At 32.9% G+C, this 14,663-nt stretch overlaps 1 protein-coding gene across 2 annotated transcripts in view; it reads left to right on the top strand.

Moving 5' to 3' along the window:
• The window catches only part of LOC106459144 (PTB domain-containing engulfment adapter protein 1-like), a 36,990-nt gene that overhangs the window by 7,233 nt on the left and 15,094 nt on the right, over positions 1 to 14,663 (top strand). For both annotated transcript variants that reach the window (XM_013918733.2, XM_022385576.1), the window contains exons 2-5: positions 7,004 to 7,207; positions 12,324 to 12,388; positions 13,223 to 13,294; positions 14,472 to 14,570. In XM_013918733.2, coding sequence (XP_013774187.1) covers positions 7,147 to 7,207; positions 12,324 to 12,388; positions 13,223 to 13,294; positions 14,472 to 14,570 — 297 coding nt within the window. In that variant the 5' untranslated portion in view covers positions 7,004 to 7,146. The remainder of the gene's footprint in view (positions 1 to 7,003; positions 7,208 to 12,323; positions 12,389 to 13,222; positions 13,295 to 14,471; positions 14,571 to 14,663) is intronic.

The raw sequence follows: 14,663 nt of genomic DNA, 5'->3' as shown, positions 1-14,663 counted from the left end.
ATAAATATACAACACAGCATAGCTCACTTAGGTAACCTGCAAACACTATTCAAATCAATTCTTTTTGTTTACAAAGTTCAGTTGCGAATGGGCGAAGTATTTCGGCACAAGAATAATGTTATTCAATTAAAAGAAACATTTTATGTTGATAAGATTATCCGGTATTTATATATATATATGTATATAAACTGCTCGTAATCATAAATAGACCATTGTGCTTATAATTTGCAAGTTATTCATATAATGGATTGAAGTTTTTTTTTAATTATATATTGAACATCCTGTAACCATATAGACGAGGAAACGTATGTCGTTTAAAATAAGATACAAGTAGTATAATGTCGTGTATGTTTTTATTAAAGATGTACGTTCTGTGTAACAACCCTGTATGTTTTATAGCTTTTACTTGGATGATACTCTCGAAATTAAATCCGGTAGTTTTACTTAGCTGATACAAGTGCCTTAAGTAACGCTTAGAGCAATTTGTATGAATATTTAGAACCGCATGTGTGTATATATTTGGCCAAAAGGGTTTACTGTGTGAAAACATTTTACCGTTTAGTAAATAATACGTTCAAGTAACACAAACATGTTTTGGTAAGATGACTTGGAATCTAAATAGAATATGTTTTAAAAGAAATACTTTAAAATTAGCAGGGACGCCACTAGCAGTAATCAAAAGGCCCCCAAATTTTAGTCAATATAAACAAGAGGGAATCATCAGTAGCCGCGGCATTTGAAATTCATTTAGGCAGGGTTAGAGTAAATTAATCTATGAGACCTTTTACCCCATTTTTATTGGCTGTATTATTGTGCGCCATCAATATCAAGCGTGGGGCGCGCGTATATACGATTAAATTTTATTACGCATCAGGATCTATACCAACCTACCCTGAAATTGAACTTTTTTTAGGCAGGATTAGAGTAAATCAATCTATGAGACCTTGGACATTGTCAAATAGATCAGTCGAAAGAGTTTGACCTTCTGAATCCAAAACTGTAATTAGATCTCAAATCGGTCAAGAGATGACCGAGCTATGAGCTGAAAGTTTGTACTTGAAAAACAAAACACAAAAAACTCAGAATGATCTATGAGCCGCTATGCCGTAAATTAATTTTAGAATCATCCTATCCTCACTCCTGTTCAATTAAAAACACACCCACAATCGTGATCTTTCTGTCTCGCGAACTTGAAACATTCTGTATTCCAATTAAGTCGCGCAAGTCGCCATTTTCAGTGTAAGTCATAAAAGAGCAGTTTTAGTCCAGTTTCCAATGCTCAGTATAGGCTTCAATTTAAAAGTAGCATCTAGTAAATATTGTTAGATGGTTCTTATACAGCTAGGATGTGGTGATTCCGAATCTGGATGAAGCCACTTTGGTATCTTTGAGCGTTTCGAGATACTCAAGATGGATGCCAAAACACAAATTTGACCATATTTCTGCTTCTGTTTGAAATATCACAACCAGATATGTATCTACACATAGGTTTTTGAATGTCACGATTTCAAATTTACCGATATTTTATTTCTGGAATGATCATCAATCCAATATTGCGGCCGTGGTGGCCAACTAAAAAAAAATCCGGATTTAAACCTCTGTAGTTGGACGTTTTTACATAAAATTAATGTGTTTTTCTATAATTAATTATATTATCAGTAGTAACATGTAAGATAATTAAATTATGTTTAATTCCAATACAAATGTACCTTGAGAGGGAAATAACTTTATAGTTTCCTATGAATGGAAGAGCACTTGGGCTTGTTACATAGGAAGTTCTGCAATAAATTCTCCTGAGTACTGAGAATTACAATGATCTTTAACAAGTGTTGGAGAACAGAGCTTCAACCAGCAGGGCCGCGTATTTTGGGTGGACAACCTCATCATATCGGTGCTAATTATGATAATATTCATGATGGCAGACTTTAAAGCAGACTGGCCACTACACCTGTTCTCAGTAGCTTCACTGATGACTTGATATGGCCTGTTATACGTTTGATCTACAGAGCGACTACCCCCTGAGGCACTTGCAAGTTTCGTGAAGGGTGAACATGTCAAACGCCACAAAGCTGGCATGTGGTCAGATATCATCATCGAGACAACCATCATGCGGTAAGGGCATGGACCAGGAAGCGTAGTAGGCTTCACAATTAATCAAAATTCTGTGAAACGACGGGCACTCAGCTGGCACATATGCAGTTCCTTGATAAAGGACATTTTGGAAATGAGAGATGAAAGTGCTTAGTTTGTTGAAGTGATCATTCATAAGAAGGAAATGCGAGCACGCATTGCATCTGACAACAATGACAGAGAAAGAAAACGCACATAAGCTGCAAATATACATTCATCCTCTTCAGTGAAAGTAGCATCCTGCTGAACATTGCCACTAGACGAATCAGGCCTGATGAAGTGGATGTTGACCAGGAGGTTGCAATTGGCAAGCATCATATGTCAGAGTACAAAGCAGGCTTATCTGAAGGTTTCTATGGAATCTTGAAAGCCAAAACAATGACAATAGGTCGAAATAGTGTCAAGGTTGGTTCGTAAACAACTTATAACATCAAGCCCATAAACACCAGAGTAATGGGCTTGGCAGCTTCACGTAACATTGAAACCGAACAACTTTTTAAGTATGAGGTTTTACCTGTCTCAACATCGATGTTTGATTATATGGGCAAATGAGAATCACCAAAAACAAGTCAACTCTGAAGAAAAAAAAAAAAGTACAGGTTGAGCAGAAAAATTGCACTGTGCCTTTACGTTAGTGTGTTGTGCGGCCAAAACAACCTGCAGGACACACTGTACGTTATTTTCAGGAGTGATAGTTTAGCGATTTCCACCTTCTGTATCTCGGACTGTGGTAACCCAAACTATCGCATATTTTCAGTAGATGTGCTGTACTTGATTGTTACTTCAAATACCAAATTTAAAGGTAATCCATTAAGAAATAACAGTCTCATTTGGTGTAAGTATAAACCACGTGTGCAAAGTTATTCAACAAAAAACCCTCAAATTTAACGAAAATGTTTGCGCACGGCTATACAAAAAAGTCACGTGAGCTATCAGTCTAACATTTTTAAGAGTTAAAGTCGGCCGTTTTTAGGTCTTTAACATTCGGATTAAAGACGGCTGTTTTAGAGCAGCAAAACTATAAGGTGAAATGACGTGCAAATACACATGTATTGGCTAGGCCAAGCAAACTAGATTAGCAGTTTCAACTCAAGTTTTCAAAATGCCCCAAGTTGAACAAAAAAACAGCAGTGATAAGAATTTTACAGCAAATATTCATTCATGAGTTAGCCAGGCCGCGTTTTTTTGTTCAACTTGAGGCATGATGGTGGATAAAACAACATACATAGCCTAGCTAACCAGTGAATGAATATTTGGTGTAAAAATTTATATCAGTGCTATAAGTGTAGCTACCACTTTGATCGCCAATTTTAATTTCATTACTTTAAGTCGCACACTCAATCCTATTTTGGCCGCACATTTTTTTCACACCAAAAGTGTTTTTGATTAGATTATAGACGGGTGTACCTTCATGTGGGTAGTACATTGGCCATCCACTGGTACAAGGCAAGATTATGTCGATGGTTTTACTGCATGTGTGTTAGTAAATTTGTCCCACTCTGATATGCATCTTGTTTTTGACCATTATTATGATTTTTAGCATCAGAAGCATTGTGAGACAATGTCGCATTGGTCAACAAGTCCGATGTCATATATATCAGTCTTACTCTTCAATCCAAAGCAACTGTTGTCAAAGTACTGTCCACAGGCCACAGACGTTATCATTTTGGAGGTCCTAACGCAGACAGGAATGAAGTCATTAAAGAAGCAACTTTACTTGCAGCCGAATGCTATGGAAGCAAGCCCACTCATACGAACATGTCTGACATATGCTGTGACACCTGGTTAAGGAAAACTTCTAGAAAAATAATGAGGAAGTCTTTGCTAAAAATGCCAAGAGAGCTCGTCTTCAGACATGTAGGGTTTCTCAGATTTTGATCCAACTGAGTTTGTATGGGAACGTGGCATATTGACAAATATTTTTTTTTCCTGTTACGTTATCAGCTGAAAAGCCAGTAGTTCCACCTGAAATACACCAGATGGTTTGCTGTAGGTGTACAAGTGAATAACCTTGTTCAACAGCCAGGTGTAGCAAGTCAGTTGTCCTTTGAAAATGTAGTAAAAGCAACAGTAACTGGAATAATAATTGTGTTTGTGTTAGTTAGTGGTAAGCATATAGTGATATATGTATTTCATCAATTTCATAGTGGTTAAGATATGTACAAGTTATATTGCAAGTTGTTGCAATGTGTATTGCCTAAATTGATAAGATAATTTAATAACTGGTTATATAATAGGGACTTGAAGATATATGATTGTGTATATATACAGTATAGTTTTTTTTTGTTACAATATAAGTATATGAAGAAGCTGGTTTTCGTCAAGTATTAGGTTATTTCTATGCTTAGTTCTAACACTGGAGACCACTGTTGCAGGAAATGATTAAGTGAATATCCCACATCAGAACTGTGAAACTAAGTATGGATTCAATTTGTGTATCGTAATACATATATGTTTAGGATATGTCTACATGGTATTTGCATATTTCTAACCCCTGAAAATATTGATCATGGCTGCCATTTTAGATATGAAATTGATCCAAGAACAATTAGAAATGCAAAGTTGAAATCAGAGTCATCAAAAACCTTGGTGTAGACATATATTTTGTTGTAATATCGCAAGCAGAAGCTGAGATATGGGCAAATATATGTTTTGGTAGCCATCTTTGCCGCTATCTTGAATATTTCGAAACGATCAAGAATGTTGAAGTGGCATCATTCAGGTTCCAAATCAGCTCATCCAAATTGTACAAAATCAATAATAAAACACTTGCTAGACGCTAATTCCAGATATGATACTACTACTACTACTGAACCATTTTGAAAGTCAGTGCTACCTGTATTTAATGGCAGCGCCGCTTATTTTTCTCGCGAGACTTGGCAACACTGACTGTTATTCTGGTGTTTTTATACTAATTACAGATCAACATATCATGCTATGCTTCGCCAGTATACGCCATAAGACTTCGTGTCCCGTGAATGACTAACACAAATAGCATTTTTTTAAACTGAGGCTTTGTATGTTGTTAAGTCCGGATATTGATATTGAGTGAAATCAAACGATAGGCCAAGCTACACAAATAAATAGTTCGTCAATAGATTCCATTTACAAATTTTCTCTCGTACCTGTGAAACTTTCTAGTACTGGGTTGGAAACACAGATTAAAAATATACAGCGTTGAAGTAAAATTTACTCCAAACTAAATGTCAGATTCAATAATCAATCTCGTATAGTCTCGTTTAACACGTTTCATATTGTTCAAATCGTTTCTTAAACATTTTACGAAAATTCTAGTTATGTAACGTAACATCTCCCTCGCGCCAAAAATCTCAATTAAAAAAACAAACAAACTTTGCAACAGTATATTACTGGGATGATCCTTCAGAAACACGGAATAAAAGTTTAGTGTTCGTAGAATTAATGCAATATTTACAGGTGATAACTAAGTTACTTCAACAATGTAGTTTTAAAAATCAATCTCATTTTGCGTTTATTTTGTACTGTATATCCTGTTGTAGCTGATAAAACAAAATAGCTGTATCAGCAAATAGCTGAGCAATAGTTACGTATTTATCGGTGTGATAAGAATAAAATACTACCTTGTGTGATTTAAATCCAAGTTAACCACCACAACAAGAATTTCCCTCTTGGCGAAAATGACCTTCACTATTCAAAAGGCAACAAAAATAAGTGGACTCTGTTGGCACGTGTGTATAGTTTCGTCTTCTTGGAATATCAAATCGTGATCGGTGACATTCTATACAGGAGCACAGAAAAGAATGATCTCTCTTCCCCTAAAGGTTTTTCTCTGTACAAAATAAATAAATAAATAGTTTTCGAAATTAGAATATTCAAAGAAATATTTCCTATGCATGTCGATCTAAAGCTGCATACATTTTTGGGTGATCAAGAATTCTAGCAGTTATAAAACACACCTAGAAAAGTACAAGTAATATATGCAATGTAATGTAAGAAAGCAAACACTCATCAAGGTCAATTATCGTACACAAATGAAACATCAAAACCCAATTGAATTTAACCCTTCAAATCTGCGTAAAAATGCAAAACCAGTTTAAAATAAACAAAATTGGCCAGGTACACTTCACAAAACCAAAGAAAACATTCTATACGTTTCACACAAAATATTTATCAGTTGTACATAGTAAAACGTTTATTTATTTTGTTCACAATGTTCACCAGGTTTATTTGGCATCATAAGAACAAAATAAAAGTTTTACTATGTACAACCTATAAAAACTTGTATGAATTTAAAAAAACATAGTTCTTTTTAATATTTAATTCCATGAGTTAATAATTCTAACTGAAAAACTAATTAATCAATGTTATTATTAACTTGAGTGTGGGTTGATCCTGTGGCAGAGACAGCAGCAGACAGTGTTAGTAGCTTTGCCATAAATACAAATTATTAACTCTTTAAGGCAATACACTGCTACTGATTTATTTTTCTGACAACCTGCTAAGCCTAATGCCAAAAAGAAAAAAGTTTTTTTCCCCCAAACTGTTTGATTTGGAGCATTTCAAAAAGTATGTAATCAATATCACACCAGTCAGTAACAAGACAGAACCACACTAATCACAAACCCTAAACTTAGAATATAAATGACAACAAATATTAAAAGAAACACTTGTTAGCCATTTTAACAATATTATATGATATTACACTGTGTAACATTTTGATTTGATGTCATATATGTACACTAGTGAATAATCTTACACTGACATATCAAAATAAAAGTACATTATCTTTTATTAGTTGGAATAAATGTTTGTTTGCTGAAAATAAGAAACTGACCTTATAAATAACTGTGTATATAACCAGTTCTTAATTAGCAATATTTTTTTCCTTCTACAGACAAATGAAGAACAGTATGAGTCATACCTGAAACTCGCATATTTACTTAATGCAGAAAGGTGTAAATAGCAGCATAAGGCAGTAGAGAAAACCACATAGAAACTTTCAGCCCTGTGACTTCAGTTACTATTTCATAAGTTACAATGATAAAACAGTCATCCTTTTTGAAATGGGCACAAAACAATAAAAATGCCAATAAAACAGGTAAGTTTAATTTCAATGTTATAACTTAATTACAGAATGTTGGATACATACTGCACACTGTATCAAAGCTTTAAAGTTGGTTAAATCTTTTTAAAGTTTTATTGTCTTGAAGTTACCAGGTGCTTTACAATGGCTCATAAACGTTTTACCAGTTCTGTCCTAATTATCTGGTAGAGAGTTTATAAAAGCTTTTATGATAAAAAAAAACAACATTAAAAAAATATTTCTATTATGAATATAAAATATTATTAATAAATAGAGAGTTTTACTCTCATATTTTTCTGTTGAAGGATTTGTTTTGTTCAAAACTTAATATATGCTAAAAGAGTTTTTCAGCGGAACTTTAGACAGAATGGACATAATAGGTTTGAGAACTTTAATGGACTGCGACTGCCAGTTGAAAGAAAAGGAGACGATGTTTCGGCTTCTACACCTGAAGAAAGCCTCAGTATAGAAATTGAAATCTTATCTTTTTTTTCCTTTAAACAGGTAGTTCATTAAAGTTCTGAAATCTAGCTAAAACCAATGCCGTACTCTTCTAAACTACATTTTTTTTTTCCTGATTACTAGGATTTTTCCATTATTTGATGCATAAACTTAAATTTGGTAACACATAATTGCATAACAAATTAACAAAGTTTTTGAAGTATGTTTAGTCCCAACTTAAACATTGATGATTGTTATGGTGCCATGTCTGTGTTTTGACAACCGATTGTTCCTACATCTCATTAGTCCAACAGCTATTGTTGTGGTAGCTGGTGACAGTATCAGTAGCAAACATGTACTTTTCCTGTATGTTATGGTTCCTATAGCCCTTGAATCTCAACGAAGCTAGGAATATCAACTCATACATATCTTGATGTACATGAACATTGATCTGCTGGGCTAATGGACTGCCAGAATATTGGGCAGTCCCAATTGTTATAGGTTTGGTACTTCTAACTATGAAGTTTTAGTTAACATTATTAACTGTAGATTTTTAATATATATATATATATATATATATATATATATTAGAAATATGTATTGTTTTAACTATACTAAGTTAATTTTTAGTATACTATTTTTACTATGCTAGTTTCTTTTTTTTTTGACAAAATTAGAAGTGTTTTTTTAGACAATTCATTTTTTTCTCACATTTTATCTAAAAGCTTTTTCATGTTCATTGAATAATGTAGTTTTTTTTTACTGCTGTAAGAGAACAATTTAATAGGTCATTGATCTGAGGCCCTCATGTACTTTATATAATGGTAGAGCAACCTGTAATAATTTCTAGCACGTTTATGTACATTTTAAACTTCTTCCTTGTATATTTTCCGTTATGTGCATCAACAGCTTCTTTACTAAAGGTGAATAAAGATATTTATTATTCAAAGAAGATATATAGTTACATGTAGATGTAGCTATAACTATTTTCTCTCTGACTACTTGGATGATTTTTTCATTCAAGTGACAAATTTATAGAGCATGACAGATTTAACAATGGCAAGATGACTAGGATATATGAACTTAAACGACTTTACAAATAAGTATTTTCCTTTTTATTAGGTAAAAAGTTGGTAGCTTTAGTTTTTAGTTATTTTTTATAATCGCAAGCTTATCAAGGAATTATAACAATCAAAATTGATCATGAGATATGAAAACACTTCATTTCAAAAGACACAAAAAACAACAGTACAATTTATCTTAACAAGTACAACCACTGAAGTTGTAGTTTTCGATACAGAAAGCCAGCAAAACATTCAGAATCAATGAGCCTAATATTTGTGAAAAATGTCACACGAAGTCGCAGTCTTGGATTGTTTTTATCACAAATATTAGACTTCTTTTAACTACAGCTTCTAATTGAACTTGGAATGTGTTCATGAAAATGTACATGTACAACACATAATGAATGGATTAGATGACTGTCATTAAAACTTTGTAGATTATTAGATCTTGCGTTGCAAACAATTAATCTTTTTAATTACCACAAGCTTATTTTAGTGATGTTTTGATAATTTCTGTTAATATGTACTTACTAAATCACACATTTCCTCACTTTATATCATTATATGTAGAGTTAGATTATTTTGTGAAAGAAAACTATTATTTAATAATTTTTGGTATTTACCTAAAAAAGTCATATGCATAGTTCTATAGTAGCTTATATATTATTGTTTATATTGTAGGAAAACAAATTAAATTTATTTAAAGATGTTTTTTTCTTTTCATTGTACTAAACTGTAGTGGTATTTTATATGTTCCACAGGGAAAGATATCCTTATATAAGTATGGGACGATTGTTTTGTTAATTAAAGAGTTATGTAGTTTGGAACTTTGGAACAATAGTTGTTTTGATTGTAAAGAAATAAAATTTGCTTACTACTGAGTGGCCCTTCTAGTAATTTCTTCGTTAGATTAATTCAACACTTCAAAATGCCACACTTCAAATTCTAAAGAATAATTGAATCTAAAACAATTGTAAAACTTCACTGTCATTTGGTGAGCTGTTGATATCTAAAGCTGTACAGTAATCTTTTTATGTCCTCCCCAGGATGCCATATTAGTTGTACAGTTAGATTGAATATGCCATTATCACCAGTGAAAGAAAAATCAAAGCTAATACCAATAAATATAGTATCATACATAAAAATTTACATTTTTATCAGATTTTGGTGTACATTCTGTTATAGCTTACAGTGTGATATGTAAATTATTTTGGATTCCCAAACTATATAAAACATGTACAAATACAGATTTATTGTTGGGGCTAAAAAAGCTATGATTAAGGATTTGTCAATTCGAATAGGTAATGGTCTGAAATACATTATAGAGCAGTTAAATATTATCAAAGAGAGAACTGGTATTGATCCATTAATTATCATTGTTATTCCATTGAATGTCAAGATAAGATTAAAGGTTTTTTTAATAGAAACATTTTTTTCAGTATTATTTACACTAGTCTTCCTACTGATAAAATTAAAAAGTTTTTATCAATGGTTTCTAGGTCTTTTGATAATTCTGGTTGGCCAATCACAGTAGGCTATTGTTAATTAGTTATAAGGATCTTAAAGTGTCACTTACAGAATGTGGAACTGCTTCCAAACTAATAGTTGCTTGGACACCTGGACAAAGCATATCATCATCCAGAACACAAGTAGTTGCTCTCTGTTTCTTGATTCATGCAGTTTGAGAATACCTGATCCAAAACTGAATCAAATATTTGCATTAAGAACTAAAGTTTATTGGAATTCCATTCAGTGAATGAGGCATTTCCATCAATTTTTTGCAACTTTTTGTGGGATTACATTTCTGAAGATAATCTTATTTGAAGCCTGGTTTCTTTTCTGCTCATCATTGACAAATTGCTTACTTGTGTATCTCCACTATAAATTTCTGATTTTATTCTTAATTCAAGCATGGGGGATCAAGATTGATCCTCTAAAAACAAAAGAACTACATTATAATAAATTGTTCATTCAACCTTGCATTCAAATGGACCATGGTCTCTTTCTTCAATCATGGCTTCTCAGTTGGCAACCTCCTATTAGTTCTTACGGTGCTGTCAGCATTTTTCTTCTCTCTGTCAAATATTCTTGTGTAAGTTATCTACCCATGCTCTTAGCTTTTCCCATTCACACTCACATGGATTTCATCAAATTAAATAAAGGAAAAAAGATCACAAGCATTGTTCAGGTGATTGCAACTTCTTCTGAAACTTAACAACTGCTTCACTTTGGTCTTACCATTAAATTATTTTACTCCAAAGCTAAAAAGCTGAGACAAAAAATTCCAACCATCCTCTGAATACTGTCAAAACTACATTTAAGTCTTTTTGTACCTTATCAGATTCAGTCTCAACATTAACTTCTACTTTTTCTCCCCTTATCTGAAAAAGCATGTACAGTAACCCTTCATCACACTCTTCTGGCATTAAACTTACTCAGATTTTTCCATCCAGTTCTCGTCATTCAACACAGTACTCTTCTGGTTTCTCCAGTTTGTCAGTTCAGTTAAAACACCAAGCCTCAAAAAGTCCAAATAGTCCTTGCAAATTGCCACAAGCCTTTTTGTCCTCATGGTTACTTCTGATGGCCTCCACTCAGTTCCGTATATATACTTTTCCTTACCAAGTCTCAAATCATCATCTGGAAATACATTAAGATGACCCAGTCTATTTTCACTCCTTTGTCTTGTTTGCTTCTGCATTACAGACTTCAACTTTTCTTGCATACAAATATCAGGAAGATGACTATTCCTTGACCTGTAGCCAATTTCATTGAGTTAGCTCATCCATTTTTATACTTTAATTTTTCCTCTTCTTTTCTGCACATTTTGTCTCTTTTTTTACTAGTACTCTCTGCTGCTGTCAGTCATGACTTTGTTTCATATTGCTAGTTGTGATGTATTTTATTCAATTTCAGCTACCTGAGAGCAGGAGAAGAGATATTATCTGTGGCCACTCTTGGGAATTCCCCAAAACACACCCATGAGGAGAAAAAAACCACAACAGACTGTACACAGTCATCGTGTATGCCAGATAACCAATGGGGTGCAGTCAATCACTGCTAGATACAAGGCTTGCACACTCATTTGAAGAGAATCTGGAACTAGAACGATAAAGGAACCCCATACGTATGGCAGTGTTGGAAGTATGGTGTAAGAATGAGAAAGACTAAGCTTTGTTGAATGTGTAGACCTCTACATACTGCAGAATGATACCATTAATACCACTTAATAGGGAACACATACTTTTATCCTTTTTGCTGTCATAGGCTGGTCCAATTTACCCTGACTTCAGCCTGATGAATATCAATGACTACATTAAATTAGTTGATATGTTCCTCGAAGAAGAGAGGATTGACCAAATGGTATGATCTTCATACTCACTGGACTTTAGTCTCTTGTCGAGCAGGTATGAGAAGATCCCGGGAGAAGCATAAAATCCTACCAAGTGACTTCAATCACTAATGATGCTATGGAATCCACTTTCAGAGGAATGGTAGTGAATTACGAGCTTAACTGTCCGATGACTATGTTCCATATACAAATGAATTTGATTCTGTCAGAAAAATAATATGTAGTGTTCAGAATTTGCATTTAGGAAATTTTGTAAAATATGCATATCTTTCAGGTAGCAGAACGTGGATCCATTCACCAGATGTCCTGAATGCAGGTCATGTGGCTTACTTAGTTAAGGTAAATATTGTGAAGTTTTTATTCAATCTATTAAAACCAGACATGCAGAAAATTTGTTTGTTTTTTAGTATTCTTGATCTGCTACATTAAATCTCATCTTCATTGTCAACTTACTGATTTTGAATGTGTAATTTTTTTCACTACATTTTGTTCTGTTGCAAATGCTAGCTGATTAAAAGCATATATGTTTTGTATAGCTTGTTTTAAATTTGCATATCTCTGAAAGATGAAATTTCTTTCTTTTACACTTATGAATTAGTAAATACTGAATTTGATCTTAAAAGCTATATTAGTTGTGGTTGAGAAAAAAAAATCAATGTTGCCTCTTAGATCATACAGTGTTTTTTAATGTATTTTTTATTTATAGCATACTTGTTAAAGAAGTATCCCATTATTTTCTTCAGAAGTTTCCCTATATATATGTTCATAGTCAAGAATGTTTTATAGGCTACTAATAATATGAAAGTCATTAGTGGTTTTGTCTTTGAATAAATTTTGTACTTGTCTACATGTCCTAAATTGGTTAAGTACACAAGTAAAGCAATAAATTTATATTTGCTTGAGAGATTCAGCAAAGGTATTTATTTTGCTTGTGAATAAAAACCCTATAACATGAGCACTTTCGAAAGGTCGACCTTTCGAAAGAGCTCAGGTTATAGGGTTTTTATTCATTTCTATCAAGACTTCTTGAACCTTCGTGTTTTAATAACATCATGAATATTTCACTTGCGTATAATGTTATTACTACTGGCAAATTTTATAAAAGCTTTTATACAACAGATGTTTGAAATTGGCTACTGCAATTGAATAATGATGTTTGCATAAAATTTACAGTTTCTAGGGAATACAGAAGTGGATCAGCCTAAAGGTATAAATGTTGTGAAACAGGGGATTCAGAAATTGAGGGTGAGTTGTTTACAGAATTGTATTATATTTTCTGTATGATCATTTCATCAGTATGTTGACTTCATTTTATTTTATTGTAGTAGTAAAGAAATAACTCCTAAGATGCCCTCTATAGTGTTTAATTTTCTCACATAAAAATATTTTGAAAATCAATTATATGTTTTTGTTATTTAATATTACAAAGGGTGATTTACACTTTATTTGAATAATTTGTATATGGTAATGAACTGACTTGTCACCACAGATGTCAGCAAGTTCTGGCACCATGGGTGACATGTTTTTGAAGTTATACATTTGGTTCAAGATAAATTCTCAATAGACTTATACTTGGAGGAATGTAAAAAAAATGAAACAAAAAACTTTTCCAAAGATATTTTTTAACAATTTAGTGTTAAGGATACATAACTTTTTAAAAAAGAGAGCCTTCACTGTTCTTTATTGATTTGGAAACTTATGGTAACAATGAGCTCCAAAATCATCCTCCAAGCTAATTTATTTCAAGGCTCTTATCTGCAAAGTTCAGACTATGATTATTAGAAAGAACTTTCTGCCTCCAAAAGCTACTATGATGAGACTTGGCATATTTCCCTAGTACTGTTAACAAGATAATAAATAAGGATTTGAAAATGGTGAAAGCCAGTATTTACAGACTTTCATCCACCTCAAAATGAATTGTTGTTTTTATGAGAAATATGGTAAAAGAAACGAGACTTACAATAGCCATCAACCACACACACACCTGTGAAGTTTCCAACACAACTCCACTGGATCATTGTGCCTTTGGTTTACTTAGATGTGGTCATAGAAGCCAATTCTCAAACACAGATTTGAGGATCTGTGTAAACTTAGTCTTGATGTACAGTCTTGGATTAACTTTGCTGTCCTTCATTGAAACTTGTTACAACGAATTACAATGTTGGGCAATAGTGTGTGATTATAACATCAAATTGAGCGTGACAAAAAATGACAAACTCTCAGTATTGTCGTTGAGGCTCATTGTGCTGTTACTTGGTAATTTTGTTTTTAAATGGAAAGTCCTTGCATAATGAAGATGAAATTTGAAAGTGTTTTCTTAACTTCTTTCTTAAATAACTTATGGTCAAAACGTATAATGTTAAGTTGTGTTTGTATTCCATTTAATGTTGCTCTTTGTTGTTGTTGTTTTTTATGTGTTTAGTTCTCCCAGCAACTGAAGAAATCAGAAGGTGGTAAAATACCAAAAGTTGAGTTAACAATATCAGTGGATGGAGTGGCTATCCAAGATTTTAAAACAAAGGTAAACAATATTTAAAATAAAACACCACATATCACTATATTTAAATCATAAAATAATAAAGCACAAAGTCCTGTTGATGGACTTGCATAAATT

Source organism: Limulus polyphemus, unplaced genomic scaffold, assembly GCF_000517525.1.
Source record: "Limulus polyphemus unplaced genomic scaffold, Limulus_polyphemus-2.1.2 Scaffold566, whole genome shotgun sequence".
NCBI classification, from domain to species: Eukaryota; Metazoa; Arthropoda; class Merostomata; order Xiphosura; family Limulidae; genus Limulus; species Limulus polyphemus.
This window is presented reverse-complemented; position numbering and strand designations above follow the sequence as displayed.